The sequence below is a fragment of the Chrysemys picta genome, chromosome 6 (genome assembly GCF_011386835.1).
Source record: "Chrysemys picta bellii isolate R12L10 chromosome 6, ASM1138683v2, whole genome shotgun sequence".
In the NCBI taxonomy this organism is placed as follows: Eukaryota; Metazoa; Chordata; order Testudines; family Emydidae; genus Chrysemys; species Chrysemys picta.
Genome location: NC_088796.1, coordinates 1,531,883 through 1,554,193, shown reverse-complemented (window position 1 = coordinate 1,554,193; position 22,311 = coordinate 1,531,883). Strand labels below are relative to the sequence as shown.

Genomic DNA, 22,311 nt, shown 5'->3' with positions numbered 1-22,311 from the left:
GGGGGAGCGGCAGGGGGAGGCAGCTCCAGCCGGGCCCCCACCAAAGGAGGCTCCAGCGAGCGTCGGCCGCAGCAGCTCTGTAGGGCTCCACGCCCCAGGGCTGTTACACGGGGGCTCTGCAGCCAGCGGGGACACAGGACACAGCCCTTATTATATACGGCAATTCGCTACCATGGCCGCTTGTGTTTTGGTGTCTGCAGATGTAGCTCATGTCCCTGTTAGATGTGTTACCCTTCTGCCCGTCTGAGTTGGCAGCAACAAGGGCCGGGTTCAGTATCTGGGGTTCCGTTTCAATAATGCAATGCAAAACCATCTCGACCCCCCACCCAGTGACCTTGGACAATCACACCCCACCCCCAGGTGCCTCTAAGAGGCAACACTTCCCCTCTCGCAAGCACGGAGTCTGAGTGTAGCAAAATCATTTTAATAAAGGAGGGAAACAATGCAGCATTATTTTAGGGAAACACCACAAACAGGATTCATAACACCAGCCATGAGCAAAAGACCCACCCCCAAGTAAGTTGGGCAGTGTCCTCTTCCCCTCAGGGTCTTAAGTCGAGCAACCCAACAGTCACCCCCCCTCCACCCCCCCAGCTTCTGTCCTTGGTCAGTGCAGCCCCAGAGTTCAGAAGTTCATCTGCAGAGTTCACCTCCCAGCCTGAGTGGAAGGCATGGAGGTACCTTACCCACACTGCTCTGTGGGGTTCTGCACCTCTCCACTAGCCATCCCTCTCACCAGCCCCCAGGCCTCTCTGCCAGCCATGCACCAATATGTCTTCAGGCCCCTCATACTTAACACAGCTCTCAGCTGTTAGTAGGGGAGCTTCACCCCTAATGCACTGTGACAATGCGGTTCTGGCGGAACCCAACTGAGAGTGCCAACTCAGGACAAATTGCTCAAATAGGGCAGTTACAGCCCAAGGCTGGGGTTTTTTCCACCTCTAAGGCAAACCAAACCAGCCAGACTAAGAGGACTTCAGTCTCACCCCACTGGCTAACTGCAAGTCTCACAAGCAATCTCCTTAGATACTCCAGTTTCCCAGTATTACCACCAGTACCACTCGTTATGGGGACAAATGGTTATGAAAACCAATACCCCAGTAAAAGAAAAAGGTTCTCCTGATCCCAAAGGACCAAGCCCCAGACCCAGGTCAATATACAAATCAGATCTTACCCACAAATCACGCTGTAGCCGATCCTTTAGAATCTAAAATCTAAAGGTTTATTCATAAAAGGAAAAAGATAGAGATGAGAGTTAGAATTGGTTAAATGGAATCAATTACATACAGTAATGGCAAAGTTCTTGGTTCAGGCTTGCAGCTGCGATGGAATAAACTGCAGGTTCAGATCAAGTCTCTGGAATACATCCCCCGCTGGGATGGGTCCTCAGTCCTTTGTTCAAAGCTTCAGCTTGTAGCAAAGTTCCTCCAGAGGTAAGAAGCAGGATTGAAGACAAGATGGAGATCAGGCATCAGCCTTATATAGTCTTTGTCCCTGCATACTTTGCTGAGGTACAAGGCGTATCTGCCTTCTCTCAATGGGTCCATTGTATAGCTGATGGTCCTTAATGGGCCATCAAGCAGGCTAGGCAGAGCTAATCTCAGCTTGTCTGGGATGTCACCCAGAAGCATAGCATAAGTTTGCCATACAGACAGTATAGAGCCAATATTCATAACTTCAACTACAAAACTGATACACACATATAGACAGCATAATCATAACCAGTAAACCATAACCTTGTCCTAGACACCCCATTTGACCCCCTTTATACAAGATTTGGGTGCCACTACAGGACCTTGGTTGCAACAATGATCTATATGGTCCCAGTTTATGTCAATAACGTCACACCCCCAACGCAAAATTGATGCAGGAAGGGATGACACAAACATCACTGACTGCATCCCAAGAGCTCCCCATCCTGGGTTCTGTCTCACTACAGCTAGTATTGGGTTAGAAGCCATACCAGTGTATAACAGAAATGGTTCATCAAAGTCATGTTCAATAACATGATTGAACCTCTTTACAAACTCAAGGTAACACTTAGTTAGAACAATAGTGGATTGGATCTGCTCTGGCAGCATGGTTCCTGTATGTGCCATGTGATCTTGCCAAGAGCTAAAGAAAACTGCTACTTTATCCATACAAGCTCGGGCCAATGTTTGGAACCCAATTAACATCGCATAAATGCAGATATTAATGTTCTTCATAGTCCAGGAATCTTGGCATTTAGCCATGAAAGCAATACGGTAGTGTGCCTCAGTCTTCCTTTTCATACAGCACATTAGGTCTGGACTGTCTTTTCCCCTGTGGAAAGTTCCCATATTGTTTATATGCATTGCCTGTGAAACCCCAGTGTAACAAGGCCTTTTAACATAACGTGTGTTTTCATGTATTCCTTTTAACATGTTCAAGGAATTCTCCAAAAGATTAGGCACATTGTATATTTTTACCGTTTGTGGCAATAGCAACACATTAATTACAAAATTTAGCAATAACAACAAGTTCATTGCAAGTGTCCATCTACAGTCATGTTTGTCATGCCACACCTTTGGCTCAATACCATTGGAGTTTGGGCATTTTAGGGTTAACCTGTGGCTTCCCTTCGCACAATTCCGTTTTCTCTTTCCTCCTTGTCCTGCAGGATCAAACCCTGATTTCTCTTGCTTAACAGAATTCACTGGCTGATGGGGTGGGCCCTCTTTGCTAACAGCTATTAGCAAGTCCTTCCTTTCCCAGCCAGGCAAGTAATTTGCACTACCCCAGACCAGAGCCAGTCCACCAGTTTTCATATTCGTAACTGCTATCATCTCCAAGGCTGGACTCTGTCTTAAAGAGATACTACACAAATCCAAAGAGTCTGCGGGTGAGAGTTTGCTTCCTCTCCCCCGCATCCTCAAGCATTTAGCCATAAAACTGCTCTGCTCTGACACATCAGTAACCAAATCTGTCCTCAAACCCTGAAGCACAAACTGCTCATTTAAAGAATCAGAAAGGAGACATTCCTGTTCCAACACCATTGTCTCCCCAACAAGTTGGCCCCACACAGCCACTTGGTTATAGGGATGCCTCAATCCCTTAACAACTTTTACTTCCTCTGAGACCTTCTCAAAGCTACCCACACTGGATCTTTTACAAGGAAAGTTAGTGGATCCCTTCACAACAGACAATTTTTGGCTGCTAGGAACTGGAACTTCCTTGATTAAATCACTCTCACACCCTTCAATTGCAGGGAACTGCTTGCACCGAGTACCATGAGGATTCCTTTCTCCAGGAGCTTTTCTAAGCAGCAATTCACCCCTCACAGAAATTCTGCCCTTACCCTCTTCACCTAGGGCTTGCTCTAAAGGCACACTTTCCTGAGCAACAACAGACTCTGTCTGGATCTTACTTATATTCAGGATCACCTTTGGCCCATCAGGCAGATCTCTACACAATCCCCTTTCAGGCGAACCCATAGACTTCCTAGATAAAAGGTTAGAAATACTTCCCTTCTCTTTGCCACACACAAGCTTAGGAATTTTTTCCTTTTTGCTACAAGTTGTTAAACTGTCCGTAGGTAACACAACCAAATTACCTTTCTGCTCTCCTTGTGCCCTGGCTAGGGTATCACCCTGATCAGACAGAGTTGTTACACCCTTCTCCAACCACACATGAGCAACAGGCAAAATATAAGCACCAGAACTGTTTGGTCTCTGGGATTTTGCTAAGCCACTAACTGGATGCAACCTAGTTACGGGGCCATTCTCCCCAGCAGATGCAAACTTAGGACCATTCCCTTCCTGGGCTTTGGTTGAATCCAGAACCAACTCTGAGACAACTAAATTACTCTCAACCATCACAGGCCGAAAGGCACCTTCTGTCTGCTCCACAGACAAAAAAGAGTTGGAGACGCATTTTCCTTTACTAGACATACAGCTTGGGATTTCATTTCCCTTGTCCCAGCACACCGGGCTGTTCACAGACAACTGCTTGGAGACTGGGGTAGCTTCCTCCATAGGCAAGTCAACACCCCTGACAGACACAGGCACATTTCCTTCACTGTCACTATTCTTCGCACAGGAAACAGATAAGGTATAGGGGCACCCATCTTCCACTCTCCTTGCCTTCCCAAACTGCTGACTAGATAAAGCCATCAGCTCACAAGACTGCCTAGGCTCATCCAAAATCTCCTTGTTCTCCTCTCCCTTCGCTTGATCTAATTCCAGATTTACTTCTGAGACATTAGATAGACATTCAGAAACTTCATTCACAGCCAAACAGCTACTTTCCAAAGACAAACTTTTGGAGAAACCCTCCATAGGCACAACCTTAGGATCAATCCTCTCTTCTGCCTGGTTTGTATTAACTTGACTGACCATAGCTTTAATATCATTTCCAATCATAATATCCTTAGGGATTATGTCTTTTACTCCCACAACCATGGTGCCCTCCAATCCCTTCCATTTCAGGTGGATTTTAGCCAAAGGCACCCTGACAAAATACTTAGATAAGGCTACAACAGTTACATCTTCACCTGGCAAATAATCTTCCTTCCTGACCAGACTTGCTTTAACCAGAGTAATATCTGCTGCGGTGTCCCTCCATGCCATACACCTCACTCCATTCACTTCTGCACTGCTAATAAACTCTGCATTATTTCCCCCATATTTAGCTTTAATGTGAGTTTTAAGGTCAAATCCTTCAGAGACAACAGAAACAGCATTTGCACACAGGGCACCAATGCTGGGCTCTGTGTGGCTTGCCTGTGAGTTTACAACAACAGGGTTAGCATTGGCCGTGGCATTTGGGGTTGCTGGTTTTGGGCTGCCCTTCAGTGTCGGGCAGTCTGGTCTCATGTGGCCCAGCATACCACAGCGATAGCATGTAACCTGCTGGGGATGTGAGTTCCTACCCTCCGGGCCCCCTTGAACTCCTTTAGAAGAGTCAGGTTTATTTTTAAATCCTTCCCTCCTCTTGAACTGGGGAGAATGGTGATCAGTTTTCCCCGGGGTTTTACACCCTTCTCGAGCCCTGTTTTGGGTATGGGCATCAGCAATCTCTGCTGCCCGTAGGACTGACTCAGGGTCCCTGTCACACACAGCTGCTCTCACATTGTCAGGCACAATGTCTAAGAACTGTTCCAAAGTTATTAAATCCAGCAGTTTTTCAAAACTCCCATGAACCTTGGCTCCCATAACCCACTTTTTAACAAAACCCATCAGCTTATGAGCACATTCTACAAAAGTACAATCCTTAGGCATTTTAAACTCTCTAAACTTAACTCTGTAAGATTCAGGAGTAACCTTGAATCGCCTTAACACAGAATCCTTAAACCGCTCATAATTTAATGCTTCTTGTTCCCCCAAGTCATTAAACACCTCCCTGGCTTTTCCAGTCAGTCTGGTTAGCAGGACAGGCATTCGCTGACCCTCAGGGATCTGGTACAGATTGCAGAGGCGTTCAAAGGTAGACAAAAACTCCTCTATATCCTCAGTATCATTGTAAATGGGACACATCCTTTCCCAGTTTTTCTCATGGCGGGGGGGAAGTGGAGTACCAGGTGGGGATGACTTTCTCCGCTCTTCCATTACTTGGAGCTGAAGTCTGTCCGTCTCCTGTTCCATCCTGTGAGTCTCCTGCTCAGCAGCGAGCAGCTCTAGACGCCCCTTACGGGCTCTCTCTTCTCTCTCATCAGCCTCCTTCTTTCTTTGATCAGCTTCTTTCTCTCTCTCAGCAGCCTCTTTCTCTCTCTCGGCAGCCTCTTTCTCTCTCTCGGCAGCCTCTTTCTCTCTCTCTCTTTCTAACTCTGCTATTTTGTGCTTCTCCAGCAATCGAAGATCTGCTAGCTTCTGTTCATGCTCAAATTGCAGTTTACTTGTCACCCTTTGCATCCTAATTTTTTCTGCCTCTTCTGCAGCCTCAGGTAAGGGCTGTGCTCTTGCCCCCTGATCACTGGCTATTAGCAAATTTCTCAATTCTTCCTTTGTAGCTTTCTTTCTAAAGCATATCCTCTTTTCTGAACACAAATTTTCCAGGGCTTTTTTCCCAAGTCCCTCATATGCTCTTTGCTCAGCCATTGCAGCAGCTCTTTAACCAACAAAACTCTCAATCCCAAAATTCAAATTTGGATAGCGTGGGGTTCTGACCCAAAGCTTAATTGACCTGGTTCTGTGGATCCAAGCACGACTACGCCACTGTGACAATGCGGTTCTGGCGGAACCCAACTGAGAGTGCCAACTCAGGACAAATTGCTCAAATAGGGCAGTTACAGCCCAAGGCTAGGGTTTTTTCCACCTCTAAGGCAAACCAAACCAGCCAGACTAAGAGGACTTCAGTCTCACCCCACTGGCTAACTGCAAGTCTCACAAGCAATCTCCTTAGATACTCCAGTTTCCCAGTATTACCACCAGTACCACTCGTTATGGGGACAAATGGTTATGAAAACCAATACCCCAGTAAAAGAAAAAGGTTCTCCTGATCCCAAAGGACCAAGCCCCAGACCCAGGTCAATATACAAATCAGATCTTACCCACAAATCACGCTGTTGCCAATCCTTTAGAATCTAAAATCTAAAGGTTTATTCATAAAAGGAAAAAGATAGAGATGAGAGTTAGAATTGGTTAAATGGAATCAATTACATACAGTAATGGCAAAGTTCTTGGTTCAGGCTTGCAGCTGCGATGGAATAAACTGCAGGTTCAGATCAAGTCTCTGGAATACATCCCCCGCTGGGATGGGTCCTCAGTCCTTTGTTCAAAGCTTCAGCTTGTAGCAAAGTTCCTCCAGAGGTAAGAAGCAGGATTGAAGACAAGATGGAGATCAGGCATCAGCCTTATATAGTCTTTGTCCCTGCATACTTTGCTGAGGTACAAGGCGTATCTGCCTTCTCTCAATGGGTCCATTGTATAGCTGATGGTCCTTAATGGGCCATCAAGCAGGCTAGGCAGAGCTAATCTCAGCTTGTCTGGGATGTCACCCAGAAGCATAGCATAAGTTTGCCATACAGACAGTATAGAGCCAATATTCATAACTTCAACTACAAAACTGATACACACATATAGACAGCATAATCATAACCAGTAAACCATAACCTTGTCCTAGACACCCCATTTGACCCCCTTTATACAAGATTTGGGTGCCACTACAGGACCTTGGTTGCAACAATGATCGATATGGTCCCAGTTTATGTCAATAACGTCACATGCACTTAAACAGATTCAACATCAGAACCACTAGCCCAGAGTAGGTCTAATAATGCTTAAAGTCAGGCACTTGTGATATTGCTTCTGCAGTATGTAACAACACTCTTATTGGAGTTTAAATTGGCTCTACTACTTCACTTTAGGAACAACACACTCAATATACCATCAACACCCCCATACTGCTATGCACAAATATCTACTCCCCCTTTACTGGGCTGTGCCCATGTCCCTTGCCTACCAAGTGCTACTTCGTTGAGGGCGAGTCCCTCTGTCATAAAATGCCAAGCACAGTTCTACTGTCCTGAATTCACATACCCAGGATAACAACACTTTATTACTCCTGCCCCAATAACACAGAGACTGAGGATCCCACAGCAGCCAAAGTGACCATTTGGGGATGCAGTCCCATCATGCTAGGCAAGGTGCGTGGGCCCATGCAAATGAGAACAGCCCCTGAAGTCCTTTTCCACAGCTCACCACCAGATGTCAGGGGAGAGCCCGTTCTGACTCTGCTTACAGATACATCAGTTCATTGCCATGACACTCTGGTGGTTGCTTGTCCCTGTGGTCAGAAATTCCCCTTATACTCTATTTTCAGCTCCCCGATACTTGGGGTTTCCGTTGGGCTGTTCATAGACCTCAAGCTATACGCTCACTGCTGAAGCTAATGTCTTCCAGGAGACAGGCCTGCAGGCTCCTCGCGGTACCGCTGACTATAATAACAGCAGGTAAATATCATGAAGGGAAGGAAGGAAAAAGCAAGCTGCCCCTATGGGCTACACTCCCAGCCCAGGCAAGGAGACACCCCCAGGGCCAAGCCGAACCCTTCGTGGGGATTCCCGCAAACTGTCCCCTCAGCCCCACAGATCGGCTCCCCCTTGTCCTGCACCGCTCCTCCAGCCCTCCGGCAGTGGGGCTGCTGCAGTGGGGCAGGGAGTGGGGCAGGCTGTGCAAACCTGTGCCTAGGGGCAGACCCCTAGTGGGCCATGGCTCCAGCGCTTCCTGGCAGGGATCAGTTCCCATAGGCACCGCTGCAGGGTGTGATGGCGAGCGGCTCTCCTCCCCAGAGCCCCCGGGGCTCAAACTCTGCAGAGCTCTGTTGACGGCTTGGGGGTCATGCTAAGGGGGGAGCCCTCAGGGCACAGCCACCTGGATAAGGTCCCCTTGGGGGGGGGGGTGAGCCAGCACAGCAGGGGGGTCCTAGAGTTAGAGCCCAGGTCATGGGCTCGCACCCAGCCCCCTGGATTGAGTCCAGGGACGGGTCTGACTAACGCATGCTCCAGACGGTCGCCAGGCTGGAGCTGATGCCACCAGAAGATGGTGAACCCCCCACAGCCCCAGGCTGGCTGTGCCAAGGGTCAACGACCCTCAGCCTTAAACGTGGGATGGTTCCGAACGGGCATTTGTCTGGCTTCAGCTTCCAGCCCTGGGCTCTTGGCCTGCCTGTCCCGGCTAGACCGAGGAGCCCTTCAGCGCCGGGACTCTGGCTGGGCCGGTGTCAGACGCTGAGCACGTCACCTGGCCAGTGCTGCCGGACGGGCTTTCGCTCGCTCCCTGGCGTTTCCTCCAGCCCTCCAGTCATTGCTGTGACGCTTCCCAGCCCCCAATATCCTCTATAGAACGCAGCCCCCAGAGCTGGGCGCAGGATCCTGGGTCGGCCTCACCGATGCCGTGTACAGAGGTTACCCCTCCCCCCGCTACTCCCCTGTTTGTGCACCCCAGGGTCGCATTAGCCCCTTGTGCCTCAGCATCACACTGGGCACTCGTCTTCCCTTCGTCCACTGTGACCCCAACTCCCCTCCCGAGTCGCTGCTCCCCGGACACAGCCCCGCTCTGCCCGCCGGCTGCGGTCCTGCTCCCCAAGGGGAGGGCTCTGCCGCTGTTTGCCTGGGCCCAGCTTACCAAGCCATCCCGCTCGCTCTGTGTGCCAGGCCTGGGGACGGGGCAGGGTCCCCGCAAAGGGAGCGGGAGGCCTTGGGTACCTGCCCGGCTTGCTCCCCCCAGGACCCCTGGGCGGGGGGTGGGGGGGACAGCCACACACTCACCTTTGCTCTGCTCCGCCCCTTGGCCCCGCTTCACCTCCCCAGTCTGGGCCAGCCGGATGTTCTCGTAGGTGAGCTCCGCATCGTCCTCCTCTGCGAGCGCTGCAGAGAGGGGCAGATAGGAGGGGGCGCTGGTTAGTGGGCAGGCCTGGCTCAGGGCAGGGGGTGGCACCACGCAGGGGGCACGTCAACTCTTACCTGCCTCCTGAGACCTGTTCCCCCGAGGGGCCTTCACGAACCTCAGGTCGGCATAAACGACGCTCTGGGCCATCTGGGAGCCAGCTGTGCCCACAGGGCTCACTGGGGAGGGGTTGGCTGTGCCCGTGCGGCGCTGACTGGAGAGGGGGCCAGCTGTGCCCGCGGCGCTGGCTGTGGAGGGACCGGCTGTGCCCAGTCGGCGCTGGCTGTGGAGGGACCGGCTGTGCCCGCGGCGCTGGCTGTGGAGGGACCGGCTGTGCCCAGTCGGCGCTGGCTGTGGAGGGACCGGCTGTGCCCGCGGCGCTGGCTGTGGAGGGAGCGGCTGTGCCCAGTCGGCGCTGGCTGAGGAGGGACCGGCTGTGCCCAGTCGGCGCTGGCTGTGGAGGGACCGGCTGTGCCCAGTCGGCGCTGGCTGTGGAGGGACCGGCTGTGCCCAGTCGGCGCTGGCTGTGGAGAGACCGGCTGTGCCCACGGCGCTGGCTGTGGAGGGACCGGTTGTGCCCAGTCGGCGCTGGCTGTGGAGGGACCGGCTGTGCCCAGTCGGCGCTGGCTGTGGAGAGACCGGCTGTGCCCACGGCGCTGGCTGTGGAGGGACCGGCTGTGCCCAGTCGGCGCTGGCAGAGGTGCTAGCTCACTCGCTCTGTGGCAGAAGAAAAGTGATCTCTCGGATCGCAGGAAGCAGAAGTTTGCATAGGGCTCTGAGCAGCTGGGGCCGGCCAAGCGCAGACGGGCTCTCGCCAGCAGCCAACTTCCCTTTTACTGGCTCCAGACATAGAGAAAGTCCGGACCCCTCCCCTGGATCTAATGAACTTACAGGGAAGGCCCCTGGCCCAGGCCAGGAGCAGGCTGGGGGGCTGAAGTGATTCACCCCACGCTCTGTACGGAGATGCCCAGCCTGGCGGAGGCAGAGTTGGTCCAGACCCCACTGGGATTACTGGGGAGGGACCTCTGGCCGGGTGACTCTGGGGAGAGCAGAGCAGCTTGTCTGGCAAGAGCTGCAGCATTGATTTGCCCCCCCTGGCCATGTGCAAGGTGCTGCTCAGACAGGGACGGAGACGCTGTCCCTGCCCTGGGAGCTACGCCCCGGCACCGGCTCCATGCAGAGGGCAGGGCGCTGGGAAGAGAAGCTTCTGGCTTGGTCTGTGGTTGAAGCTGGAGACTTTGTGAGTCGCTGCCCTGGAGGGCTGGGGCCGACGCTGACCGTTCTGCCAGCCTGGCTCTGTCAGCTCAGAGCGTGAGGACGTCACCCCGACCGACGTCGCCGTGCCGGCAAAGCCCCAGTGTGGATGTGGTTATCCCGGCTCAAGGGGCCGTAGTCAGGACAGCGTGTTCCCTCCAGGGCACTGGTCTAAGCTACGCCGGGAGCTGCACCCTCTGGTCAGCCCAGCGGCGTCTCACGAGTGTGAGTGTCTGGTCTGGCAGGGCCTCCCAGGGCAGACAAGGGCTCCGGGGCCAGTGGAGGAGGAGCGGCAGGCAGGGCCCAGTGGGGGTTTGGTGCCAGGCACAGGGTGCATGCAGGCTTGGAGCAGGCGGTGAGATGTTTGACTTTGGGGCAATATAGGGTTACCATACTTAACAAATAAAAAAAGGGGACCCTCCACGGGGTCCTGGCCCTGCCCATTTCCCACCCCAGCCCCGCCCCTTCCCACCCCTTCCCTGCCCTAACTCCGCCCCCTCCTCCCTCCCACTCCCAGCCACGCGGAAAGGGCTGCCCGAGCGCTACCGGCTTCACGGTTTGCCGGGCAGCCCCCAGACCCTGCACCCCCAGCCGGCGCTTCCCCAGCACAGCTGGAGCCCGGGAGGGGAAGCGCCCAGCCGGGGGCGCAGGGTCTGGAGGCTGCCCGGCAAACCATGAAGCCGGTAGCGCTTGGGCTTCGGGCAGCCCCTATGCCTCCGGACCCTGCGCCCCCGGCCGGGCACTTCCCCTCCCGGGCTCCGGCGGCGCAGGGTCCGGAGGCATGGGGGCTGCCCGAAGCCGGTGGCGCTCGGGCAGCCCGGCTCTTAAACAGAGCCGAAGAGTCAGGGGAGGAGCAGAGCAGCCGCGGGAGGGGAAGTGCCTGGCCGGCATTTTCCCGGACATGTTCGGCTTTTTGGCAATTCCCCCCGGACGGGGGTTTGAGTGCCGAAAAGCCGGACATGTCCGGGAAAAACCGGACGTATGGTAACCCTAGGCAATAGCACGGGGCAGCCGGCCCCTGTCTACCTGCGACGTGCTTCTTTCAGGAGAACCAGCCCGTCTCAGCCCACCAGTGAACAATTAACCGGCTGCTGGCTGGCAGCTACCTGGCTAACGAGCCCCTGGGCCCGTACTAGGCTACCGGAGCTCAGCTGGTCGAGGGGCTCGTAGAGAGACGCTGTGGGAAGGGAGGTGGGGCGGGAGCTGCGGGAGGCCCAGGCTGTGAGGAGCCGTGGCTGCGGGAGAAGGGCTGCAGCTGGCAGGAAGGCCCCAGCTCCAGGGACAGGATCACGGGGGGGTGTCGTGTCTTGAGGGTGCGGCCGGGGTGTGGCGCTGCTGGACTCAGACGGAGGCATCTGGGGAAAGGTCTTTCTCATGTTCCTGGGAATTGTCTGTTAATGAAACCGGTGCCTCGGAAGGGGGCTGCTGTTCGACTGATCGCAGCCTGGCTGAACCTACGGGCGGGGCGACCCGCCTGGGCTGCCTTGCTCTCCGCACCCGGCCCCAAGGGGCACGCGGGGCAGCATGTGCCTTTGGCAGGGAATGAGGGGGACAGAGAAGGGGCTGAGGGTAGAGCGGTTTGGGGGCCCTGACGGTGAGGACGAGGGGGTTCAGTTCCAGGCGGAGGGTGGCGGGAAGGCAGTGCCGGGTCTGGGCACACAGGCGATGATCCCTGTGCCTCAGCTACGGGCTCGGCCTGCACAGATGCCCCATTCGGGGCCGAGTGCGCCCTCAGCCTGCAGGCGGGCGGTGGTACAGCACGTCCATGGGGATACAGCACACACCCCACAGGCCCAGGGACCCCCGGGACCCCCGGCCTGGTCGCCCTCCTCTGGGCTCTGCACAGACGCGTCCTGCCCATGTCTGCCCTGCAGTGCCGGTCTGGGGCTCCCCCGGCAGCCTGCATCCATTGCACGTCGCTCTGCTGCCTGGCAGATGCAACTGATAGACAGCTGATGAAGTGGGCTGTAGCCCACGAAATCTTATGCTCAAATAAATTTGTTAGTCCCTAAGGTGCCACAAGGACTCCTGTTCTTTTTAGAGGGCCAGTGTGATGCTGTCAGCACAGAGAATGGCCGACACCCTGTATCCTGGCAACTGATGGCCTGGGACCCTTCCCTGCAAGGTGCCAACTGAAGGTGTTGGAGAACAAAGAGATCAGGTGACCTCCTGGCCCGGGAAAGAGACAAAGGCCAGTGGAGGGTTTGGAGCTGGCTGGGGAAATAGAGGGAGCCCAGCTCAGAACAGAGGAGAGGGAAGGTGGGAGGTGCAGGGGGATAACTCGTGGCCTTTGGAGGAAACTGGGGGCTCACTGAGGAGGCCAGATGGAGAGAGAGGCAGAGCCTGAACATGGAGTCACTACAGCGCGGCTGGGCACTGGGCTGGCCAGATGGACGACGCTCCAACCGTCAGTTCTCTGGGCTCCCCTAAGGGCTCCCTGTGCTGTGTCCAGGTGACGGACAGACCCGACTGTTCCAGTAGCACTGGGTGAACGTCACACAACCACAGGGTCGGTGCTACAGCCCCAGCTTTGGAATGGTCTCTAGGAGGAATCTGCCAGTGGGCCGGACCCCTCACTCTTCCTCCACCGCCTCCCCAGACTGAGCCTCTGGGCCTGCAGCTCCCCTGCTCCACCCCATGAGCTCTGCCCAGTGAGTCCCACTGAGACAAACCCCTGGGAGAGACTTGTCCACTCAGGGATTAATGCACCTCGCCCAGCATCTGCAGTGACCCTCACCCAGCGTTGCTGGAACAGTCGGGTCTGTCCGTCACCTGGACACAGCACAGGGAGCCCTTAGGGGAGCCCAGAGAACTGACGGTTGGAGCATCCTCCAGTCTGATCAGCCCAGAGCCCAGCCAGGCTGTAGGGAACCCTTGGGTCAAGCTCTGTCTGATCTTGTAGATTAGACTCCAGGTGAAAGCCCGACCCCTCCCAGTTCTGATCCCCCATTTCACACCTCCCAGTCCTTTGTTCTCCAGCTGGGGATTGTTCAGTTTCCCTAAGGAGAGGTGGGACAGTCCATATCACTGGGTCGTTGGGTGCCAGGTGCCAATGCCTTGGCAATTGGATCTGCCCGTGTCTTCTCAGATGCTCCACTGATGTGGGGATTAAGTCCCAGACAGCTAGTCCCACCCCTATGTCTCTTCACCTGCCCTGAGAGCAAACAGTCCCCTTCCACCTGCCAGGTAACAATGCAGCAGATAGGGGAAACTGAGGCACACACCGGCTTCATACAAATATTACAAACTATTCCCAATTTGTCACAGTCTCACTGCAGACACTGACTGGGTGCGTCAGTCACTAATGAGTGGACACATCTCTCCCGGGGTCTGTCTCAGTTGGATTTGCTGGGCAGAGCTCACAGCGCGCAGCAGGGGGGCTGGAGCCCCAGAGACTCAGTCTAGGAGGCAGTGACACCACGTGGCTTACTCTGGAGGAAGAGTGAGACCCCCAGGGGTCTCTGACTGGGGGCGTAGCACCGATCCTGTGGGCCTGGGACTGCATGGCTTGAGACAAAGTATAAATTGGAATAAATTGCCTAGGGAGGTTGTGGAATCTCCGTCTCTGGAGATATTTAAGAGTAGTTTAGATAAATGTCTATCAGGGATGGTCTAGACAGTATTTGGTCCTGCCATGCGGGCAGGGGACTGGACTCGATGACCTCTCGAGGTCCCTTCCAGTCCTAGAATCTATGAATAAAAGTTCTCCAGTCCAGACTGGATGGGAGACACCTCCAGGGTGGACCATTGTGCATTGCACGTCCTACAATAGGGGTCTGTTAGCATTCGAAGTCAGATGCTACTGAGGAGCTGGCAGAGACTGCAGAAGGACACTAACCGGAAGAGGTAAATAGCAGGGTGGGGACCCTAGGTGAACATCACAGGTCTGGTCTGGTGCATTTGTGGGTGCAGACACCCCGGCACCCTTCACCTAGGCAGTGAAATCCTTTTCTTCATGAAAAAGGGACTTCAGGCAGGCTTGGTTGGAAAGACCAGGTTGGATTTAGAGGCAGGCCACCCAGGCGACCTTTGGGTTAGAAACTTCGTTAGACAGGAGGAAAACTTGGTAGTTCGGTTCATGAGAACACGTCTTCTGATGTTGTGTACGGAACCGTTTGCTCCCATCTCTCCCGCTGGTTTCTATTTGAATCGCTGTTCTCTTAAATACATTCCCTTTTGTGTAACTGAATTCAGCGCTGTGTGTGGTACAGGGGTGGGAGCGAAGGTAAAGCTCCTCTGGGCACCAGGGATCTTGGATTTATCGGGGGATGCAGCGTATGGGGCTGGATCACAGAGCAGAGGCGACACTGCAGGGCCTTGGGGGCTGGGTGGATCTGTGGGCAGCCTGCAAGGCAAAGGCAGGGCTGGTGCAGGCCGGCGGAGAGGGCTGGAGGGCTGCCAGGCTGGGGGCGGCAGCGGGCTGGCAGCGGCAGGGATAACAAGGCGACTCTCAGCCCTGGGTGCCATGAGAGGCGTCACGGTGTTTGCACCTGTCCAGGCCAAACCCCTCAATTGTCCCTGTCTGCCTGGGGCTCTAGCCTGCGTCTGCCTTGCAGGGGGGCCTTCCTCCCAGGGACACCAGGACCCTCAGTTTTCTCCATTGCTCCCACTTCACATTGGCCTTTCTCCTGGCCAGGACAGCCTCAATCCCCAGCCACGTGGCTTCCGGGTGCTCATCCCGGATTCACCAGGGCTGCATCCCTGGCTCCCCCCGGCACTGCAGGTACAGCTCTCCGCCCTGGCTCCCCCCGGCACTGCAGGGACAGCTCTCCGCCCTGGCTCTGCCAGCAGCTCTGGCCATGGCACCGGTGGCGGAGACTGGGAGCTATGTGACATTATGAGTGTAATATAATATCTCATCGAAAGGTGACAGGGCCAGAAAGAGTTAATTAACTCACAGACTGACCTGACCCATGGGCGAACTTCAGAGACTGGTTAGGAAGATCTGTAAATGAACAGAGCTTTGAAATGCAGCCGGCATTGTTAGAGGTAGAAGGGGAGATGTTTGTTCAGGTCTTGTGATGTAAGCAAACAAGTCTTGTCTATTGCTATAGCTTTAATTCAAAGATTAAAAAAGGAATATTAACATTTATGATAATACTTGAGGGAAATAGTATTATTGTCTCTATGTCTCTTTGAAGGTTGTGGTAACCTGTATCTGAACTGTTTAATGGATAAATTACCCTGTGCTAATTGCCAGGATGTTTGGGAGAAGGAGAGTTAAGCCTATTGTTTTCTCAGGCCGAAAGGCTGCTGGAAATGTGTAAGAACCCTGGGACACGATCCTGCTTCATCTCAGATCTGCTTTGGGTTTCAAGAGGGGGAAACCTTAAGCCATAAGGATTGAGATCCCCAGTCACTGACTGGAGTCACCCTGAATATGGACATTGGACTATAACCTCTGGACTATTTCTAAAAGGACTTTTGGCAACTACAAGGTCACCTCTGCTGTGTCTGAACCTCAAGAACTGAATTCAAATCTGTCTGTATATTGATCTTTCAACCAACACTCTCTCTCTTTTCTTTTTTAACAAATTTTAGCTTAGTTGACAAGAATTGGCTATAACTGTGTATTTTGGGTCAGATCTAAGTTATAATTGGACCTGGGTATGTGGCTGACCCTTTGGGGTTGGAAGAACCTTTTCTTTTATATGATGAGAGAAGATTTTCAGTAATATCATCACATCTGACGTGTGTCTGGACAGAGGCCTGAGGCTGGGCACTTAATGCAGTTCCCTTAGTTTGGACGTCTGAGTAACCAGTGAGGTACTACAGAAGTTGTTCTGTGCTGGTTGGTAAATCTAAGTATTGGAATATCCACCAGCGTTTGGGGTTTGTCTGCCCCGGTCTGTTTGCAGTTCACCCTGATTGAGTGACCTCAGCCGGCTCCCACGGGCAGCACCGTCACAGGCTGACACAGGGATGCTGCAGTGCAGCCTGGCTCTGCTCTGCCTCAGTTGCTGCCGTTTGCAGCTGTCTCTGGGTGGGACTGCAAGTCAGCCGGACGCAGACACCCACAGCCACAGCCACCCGCCAGCGCCTCGCCCTGCCCAGCACCAGCCCAGCGCCCCCAGCCGCTGCTCTCCAGCCTCTGCCGGCGCACGGGCAATGGAACGTCCCTTGCATGAGTGAGGCGGGGCCCCTCGTCTGCTACCCAGGAGCCTCTCTGGTGCAGGCTCCCGCCCATCCCGGCAGCGCGGGGCGAGTCCAGTGAGCCCAGCCGCCCCGGCCAGCAGGGGCCTGACCCCACAAAAGGCCTGGGACAGGGGGTCAGCTACTGCCCGGCTCTGGGCTGTCCTGGGAGGAGCCCCCGGCCGGGGCCTGTTGCTCACCCGCTGCTGAGAGGTGGGTGCGGGACTGATGCTCCATGCGGGGCTACCCCAGGCCTTGTGCGGCTGGGCTGTGAGCCCCAGTGGCTGGGTGGGGGATGTACATGGATACGCTCAATGGAATCGATGCGGGGTCCCCCCTCCCCCGACACACGGGCTCCCCAGAGAAGGTGACGGGAACATTTTAAGGGTTTATTGGTGAGCTGTACAGAGGTGGGGGAAAGAGTCCTTCTCCCCCTCCCCCCGGCTGCTGCTGCCCATCACCATTGCATCTGGGTGCCTTCTCCACCAAATCTAGAGCAACAGCGCAGTCCCTAGGGGGCTTCATGGAGCCTCTGGCACCCTTCCCCTTTGGGGGGGATGCAGGGTGGGGGGGCTCAGACTGTGAGGGTTTCTCGTATGGGGAAAGCCTTGTCGAAGAGGAAGGTGGTGCAGAGTTCCCTAGAGAGGCTCTGACTCCGGAAGCTCATGCCGCAGCCGGTGCCCTCGCCCGGGCACGCTGGGTCCCAGCTCACGCGCTGCGCCCTGGACTCTGCGGTCTGCATTGCCCCCAAGGAGTGCAGCTGTCAGGGGCCAGAGAGCGACACTCTGGCTCTGACGGAGCGGGGGGTTGACCCGGTAATTGCTCTGACGGTTAGGGCCTGGGCCGTTCCTGGGGCCGCAGGACGGAGTGGAGCATGGGCCTGACGGGCTCATGGGAGCCCAGACCCCGGGGCGGGCGGGAGCCGCAGTCTGGGCCAGCTGGAGCCTGGGCAGCTTCTGCACAACTGGGTGAAGGCCGGGATGTGCCAGGCGCTGCTGTTCGTGTGTCGATGCCGCGCCGTGCCCGGCCTTGCCCTGCGCTCCAGCCCGGGATCACACACAGCCAGCGCTGGCATGGGCTGTGTGCGGCACAGCGCACGCTGCAGGGCATGTCCTGGGCAGCTGGGGACTTGGGGAGGCAGGAGTTTAGGGGGGTCAGGCTTCCTGGTGGGGGGCAGTCTGGGGAGGGGAAACAGTGCAGCAGGCTGCTGGGGGGTGGGGGTGTATGGGTCACCAGGGTCCTGGGACGGGAGGAGGAGGACTGGGAGTAGAGGGGAGAAGGTCACCAGGTGCAGGGTCCCAGGGCTGGGCCCTCGGCCACTCTCACTGGGGATCGATGCAGGTGTAGGTCATGTTCCCCCACAGGAAAGTGGGAGGGGCAGAGCCGTGGCCCCACTGCAAGGTGAGGGCACTCTGCTCACAGATCCAGCGGCAGGGGTCTGTGCACGACCCGTCCGACAGCCCTCAGCCCGACACCCTCCCACAAGCCAGGTAGGAGGCGGTGGAGCGCGTCACTGGGAAGAGCCTGGGCAGAGAGAACACAACAGGCAGCGTCAGCAACTGCTCCCTCAGGACGTGTCCTGGGGCCTCCTTCATGGAGATCCCTGGGGGCAACACCCGACCCTCCACCCCACAGGGGCTCCGACAGCACTGCCCTGCAACTCCCCCACTCTCCTGTCCCCATGTGCCCAGTTCCCCCAGCCCCGCCCCGCAAACCCACCACTGTCCTGCCCCCGTGTGCCCTGCTCCCCAGCATTGCCCCACAAACCCACCGCTCCCCTGTTCCCATGGGCCCAGTTCCCCCAGCACTGCCCTGCAACCCCCCACACCCCTGCCCTCTGTGTGCCATGCCCCCCCAGCCCAGCCCCACAAACCCCACACGCCCCTGCCCCCATGTTCTCTGCTCCCCTAGCACTGCCCTGCAACCCCCCACGTCCCTGCCCCCGTGTGCCCTGCTCCCCAGCCCCACCCCACAAACCCCACACGCCCCTGCCCCCCGTGTGCCCTGCTCCCCCAGCATCGCTCCTCAAACCCCCCACGTCCCTGCCCCCGTGTGCCCTGCTCCCCCAGCACCGTCCTGCAAACCCACCACTGTCCTGTCCCCCGTGTGCCCTGCCCCCCCCAGCACCACCCTACAAGCCTGGACCCCCGCCCCCAGGATGTCCCCAATATGGGGCTGGTGCTCCAGACATACAGGAGTGTCCTGTAGGGCTCTCATTGATTGTGGTCTCGGCTGGGTTGGCTGGGTGCCTTCTCACAGATCCATGGCTTTTGAGAGGAGCACGTTTCACTGTTTATGTGAACACCTTTTATTGTTCCACATGAGGTGTAACCCCAAAGCCTCCACTCTCTGGAAAGAAAAGAGGCATTACTGAGCCGGCACGTCCCACACTGCACTGGCTGTCAGCTGTGCCCCCCTGGCGTTCCAGCGGGCGCACTAATGCCAGCTCCCCGTCGATTTCAAGGCCAGAGTCACTTCACCCAGTGGCACGTGCAGCCCACCCAGGAGCTTCTGCTTCTGCTGGACTGGAGCTTTGCAAAGCGACCCCCACTCGGCCCTGAAACCCCCTGGGATGGAGACGGCACCGCGTGCCTGGGTGAGCTGTTCCATGGCTTAACTCCCCTCCCGGGTCTCTCCCTTTTTTTTAAAGTGCCTTATTTCCAGTCTGGTTTTTGTCTCACTTCATCTTCCAGCCACTGGGGCTTGTTCTGCTTTCGTCTGCAGCTAGACTGAGGAGCCGCCTGCTCTCAGAAATCTGCTCTGGACGTAGGTGCATGGGCCCAGATCACAAAGACACACAAGCCCCAGGCTTAGGCACCCGGCGATCCAGAAAATCCCCTCGGCTGCCGCCGAGACCTGCAGGAGCCTAAACTCACTCAGCACCCAAGCTGTCGCTGTAAAGGTTTCCGCCCCCGGCTGCTGTTGTCACAGCTGAGTTTCTGCCTTGGAATCCGCCCCCCCCCCCCCCCCCGGGCATTCACACCTCCCCCTGCCCTGCCGCTCCTGCCAGGCTCCCTTCAGCCACTCCTGCCCCTCAGCCCCCTCACGGGGCTCATCTCCCTGTGCACCCTGTTCCAGGCACGTTGCTTCTGCTCCCGGCTCTGCCACTCCATACTCAGCTTCACGGATCCAGGTCCAGAAGGGACCAGTGTGATCACCTAGTCTGACCCCCGGCACAGCACAGGGCCTAGGGCTGGTCCGACCCCCTGCACGGCACAGGCCCTAGGACCGGTCCGACCCCTGCACGGCACAGGGCCCTAGGACCGGTCCAACCCCCTGCATGGCACGGGCCCCAGGAGCGGTCCGCCCCCCTGCACGGCACAGGGCCCTAGGACCGGTCGAACTCCCTGCACGGCACAGGCCCCAAGACCGGTCCAAGCCCCCTGCACGGCACAGGGCCTAGGACTGGTCTGACCCCCTACACAGCACAGGACCTAGGATCAGTCTGACCCCCTCCACGGCACAGGACCTAGGACTGGTCCGACCCCTGCACGGCACAGGACCTAGGACCGGTCCGACCCCCTGCACGGCACAGGACCTAGGACCGGTCTGACCCCCTGCACGGCACAGGGCTTGGACCGGTCCGACCCCCTGTACGGCACAGGGCCTAGGATCGGTCTGACTCCCTACACGGCACAGGACCTAGGATCGGTCTGACCCCCTGCACGGCACAGGACCTAGGACAGGTCCGACCCCTACACGGCACAGGACCTAGGACAGGTCCGACCCCTGCACGGCACAGGACCTAGGACCGGTCTGACCCCCTGCACGGCACAGGACCTAGGAACGGTCTGACCCCTGCACGGCACAGGGCCTAGGACCGGTCCGACCCCTGCACGGCACAGGCCCCAGGACCGGTCCGACCCCCCTGCACGGCACAGGCCCTAGGACCGGTCCGACCCCCCTGCACGGCACAGGCCCCAGGACCGGTCCGACCCCTGCACGTCACAGGCCCCAGGACCGGTCTGATCCCCTGCACGGCACAGGCCCCAGGACCGGTCCGACCCCTGCACGGCACAGGCCCCAGGACCGGTCTGATCCCCTGCACGGCACAGGGCCTAGGACCGGTCCGACTCCTGCTCGGCACAGGCCCCAGGACCGGTTCGACACTCCTCCACGGCACAGGGCCTAGGACCGGTCCGACCCCTGCACGGCACAGGCCCCAGGACCGGTCCGACCCCCCTGCACGGCACAGGCCCTAGGACCGGTCCGACCCCCCTGCACGGCACAGGCCCCAGGAACGGTCCGACCCCTGCACGTCACAGGCCCCAGGACCGGTCTGACCCCCTGCACGGCACAGGACCTAGGAACGGTCTGACCCCTGCACGGCACAGGGCCTAGGACCGGTCCGACCCCTGCACGGCACAGGCCCCAGGACCGGTCCGACCCCCCTGCACGGCACAGGCCCTAGGACCGGTCCGACCCCCCTGCACGGCACAGGCCCCAGGACCGGTCCGACCCCTGCACGTCACAGGCCCCAGGACCGGTCTGATCCCCTGCACGGCACAGGCCCCAGGACCGGTCCGACCCCTGCACGGCACAGGCCCCAGGACCGGTCTGATCCCCTGCACGGCACAGGGCCTAGGACCGGTCCGACCCCTGCTCGGCACAGGCCCCAGGACCGGTTCGACACTCCTCCACGGCACAGGCCCTAGGACTGGTCTCTGACCCCTGCACGGCACAGGCCCCAGGATCGGTCCGACCCCTGTACGGCACAGGCTAGGGACCTGCCCCCAAATAATTCCTAGGGCAGATCTCTTAGAAAAAGATCCCATCTTGATTTAAACATGGTCAGTGATGGAGAATCCACCACGGCCCTTGTAAAAAAAATTTTTGTCAGCGTAAAAATTATTTATTTATTTATTTATTTAATAGACCAACAGACAAGAAATTATACATATTATGTATACATAATAATAACTATTCATAAAATTGTCCAATTACAGGCCTATATTATTTAACTAAAATAAAATATTAACAATATTTTCGTTTTTGATTGACTATAAGACAAGAATAAAGATATAACATAAAGTACAATAATAATAAAAATACAACTATAAATAAAAGTATATAACTGCAACTTTTTCAAATTTCATACCACAAAAAATGTGAATTTTTTTTTTTTTTGTCTTTCAACGTGTAGGAGTGCCGTTTCGGTCGGCGGGGAGGCCGAAGAATGATGTAGAAAGCGATGGAACTTTTAAAAACTTCCTAGCTCGCTCGCGAGAGTGTTTGAGCCGGTTCTATCATGGGAGTGGTTACCTCCACCCCTCACCGCGCAAGACCGGCTACTTGCCGGACTGGTGGTGGGGTAGATATAGGTCAGCACGTGTCCGTATGTAATAGTAGTAGTAAATAAACGTTCGCAATAACGCCAATTAACTTGCATCTGTTATTATTCACGAATCAGGAAAATTATTTTTATAGATTTTTTTTATTAGTATATTATGGCCGCAATTAAGAAAAGGACGTATGATGAAGACTACATTAAGTATGGTTTCACCATCATGGAAAAAAACAGGATCGATCATCCTCAATGTGTAGTATGCCATGCAGTTCTCAGCAATGATGCCTTGAGACC

The 22,311-nt window shown here is 56.0% G+C and overlaps 2 protein-coding genes across 2 annotated transcripts in view; both read right to left on the bottom strand.

The window, feature by feature from the left end:
- LOC112059967 (B-cell differentiation antigen CD72) overlaps positions 1 to 9,494 on the bottom strand; it is a 51,118-nt gene extending 41,624 nt beyond the window's left edge. Inside the window, exons 1-2 of the mRNA XM_065549930.1 lie at positions 9,422 to 9,494; positions 9,227 to 9,325 (exon numbers count right to left, since the gene is read on the bottom strand). Coding sequence (XP_065406002.1) covers positions 9,227 to 9,325; positions 9,422 to 9,494 — 172 coding nt within the window. The remainder of the gene's footprint in view (positions 1 to 9,226; positions 9,326 to 9,421) is intronic.
- A 7,632-nt stretch (positions 9,495 to 17,126) lies between these two features.
- Positions 17,127 to 22,311, bottom strand: part of LOC135984175 (B-cell differentiation antigen CD72-like) — a 66,554-nt gene continuing 61,369 nt past the window's right edge. The window contains exons 7-8 of the mRNA XM_065598598.1: positions 18,924 to 19,079; positions 17,127 to 18,254 (exon numbers count right to left, since the gene is read on the bottom strand). Of these exons, the coding sequence (XP_065454670.1) occupies positions 18,944 to 19,079 (136 nt within the window). The 3' untranslated portion in view covers positions 17,127 to 18,254; positions 18,924 to 18,943. The remainder of the gene's footprint in view (positions 18,255 to 18,923; positions 19,080 to 22,311) is intronic.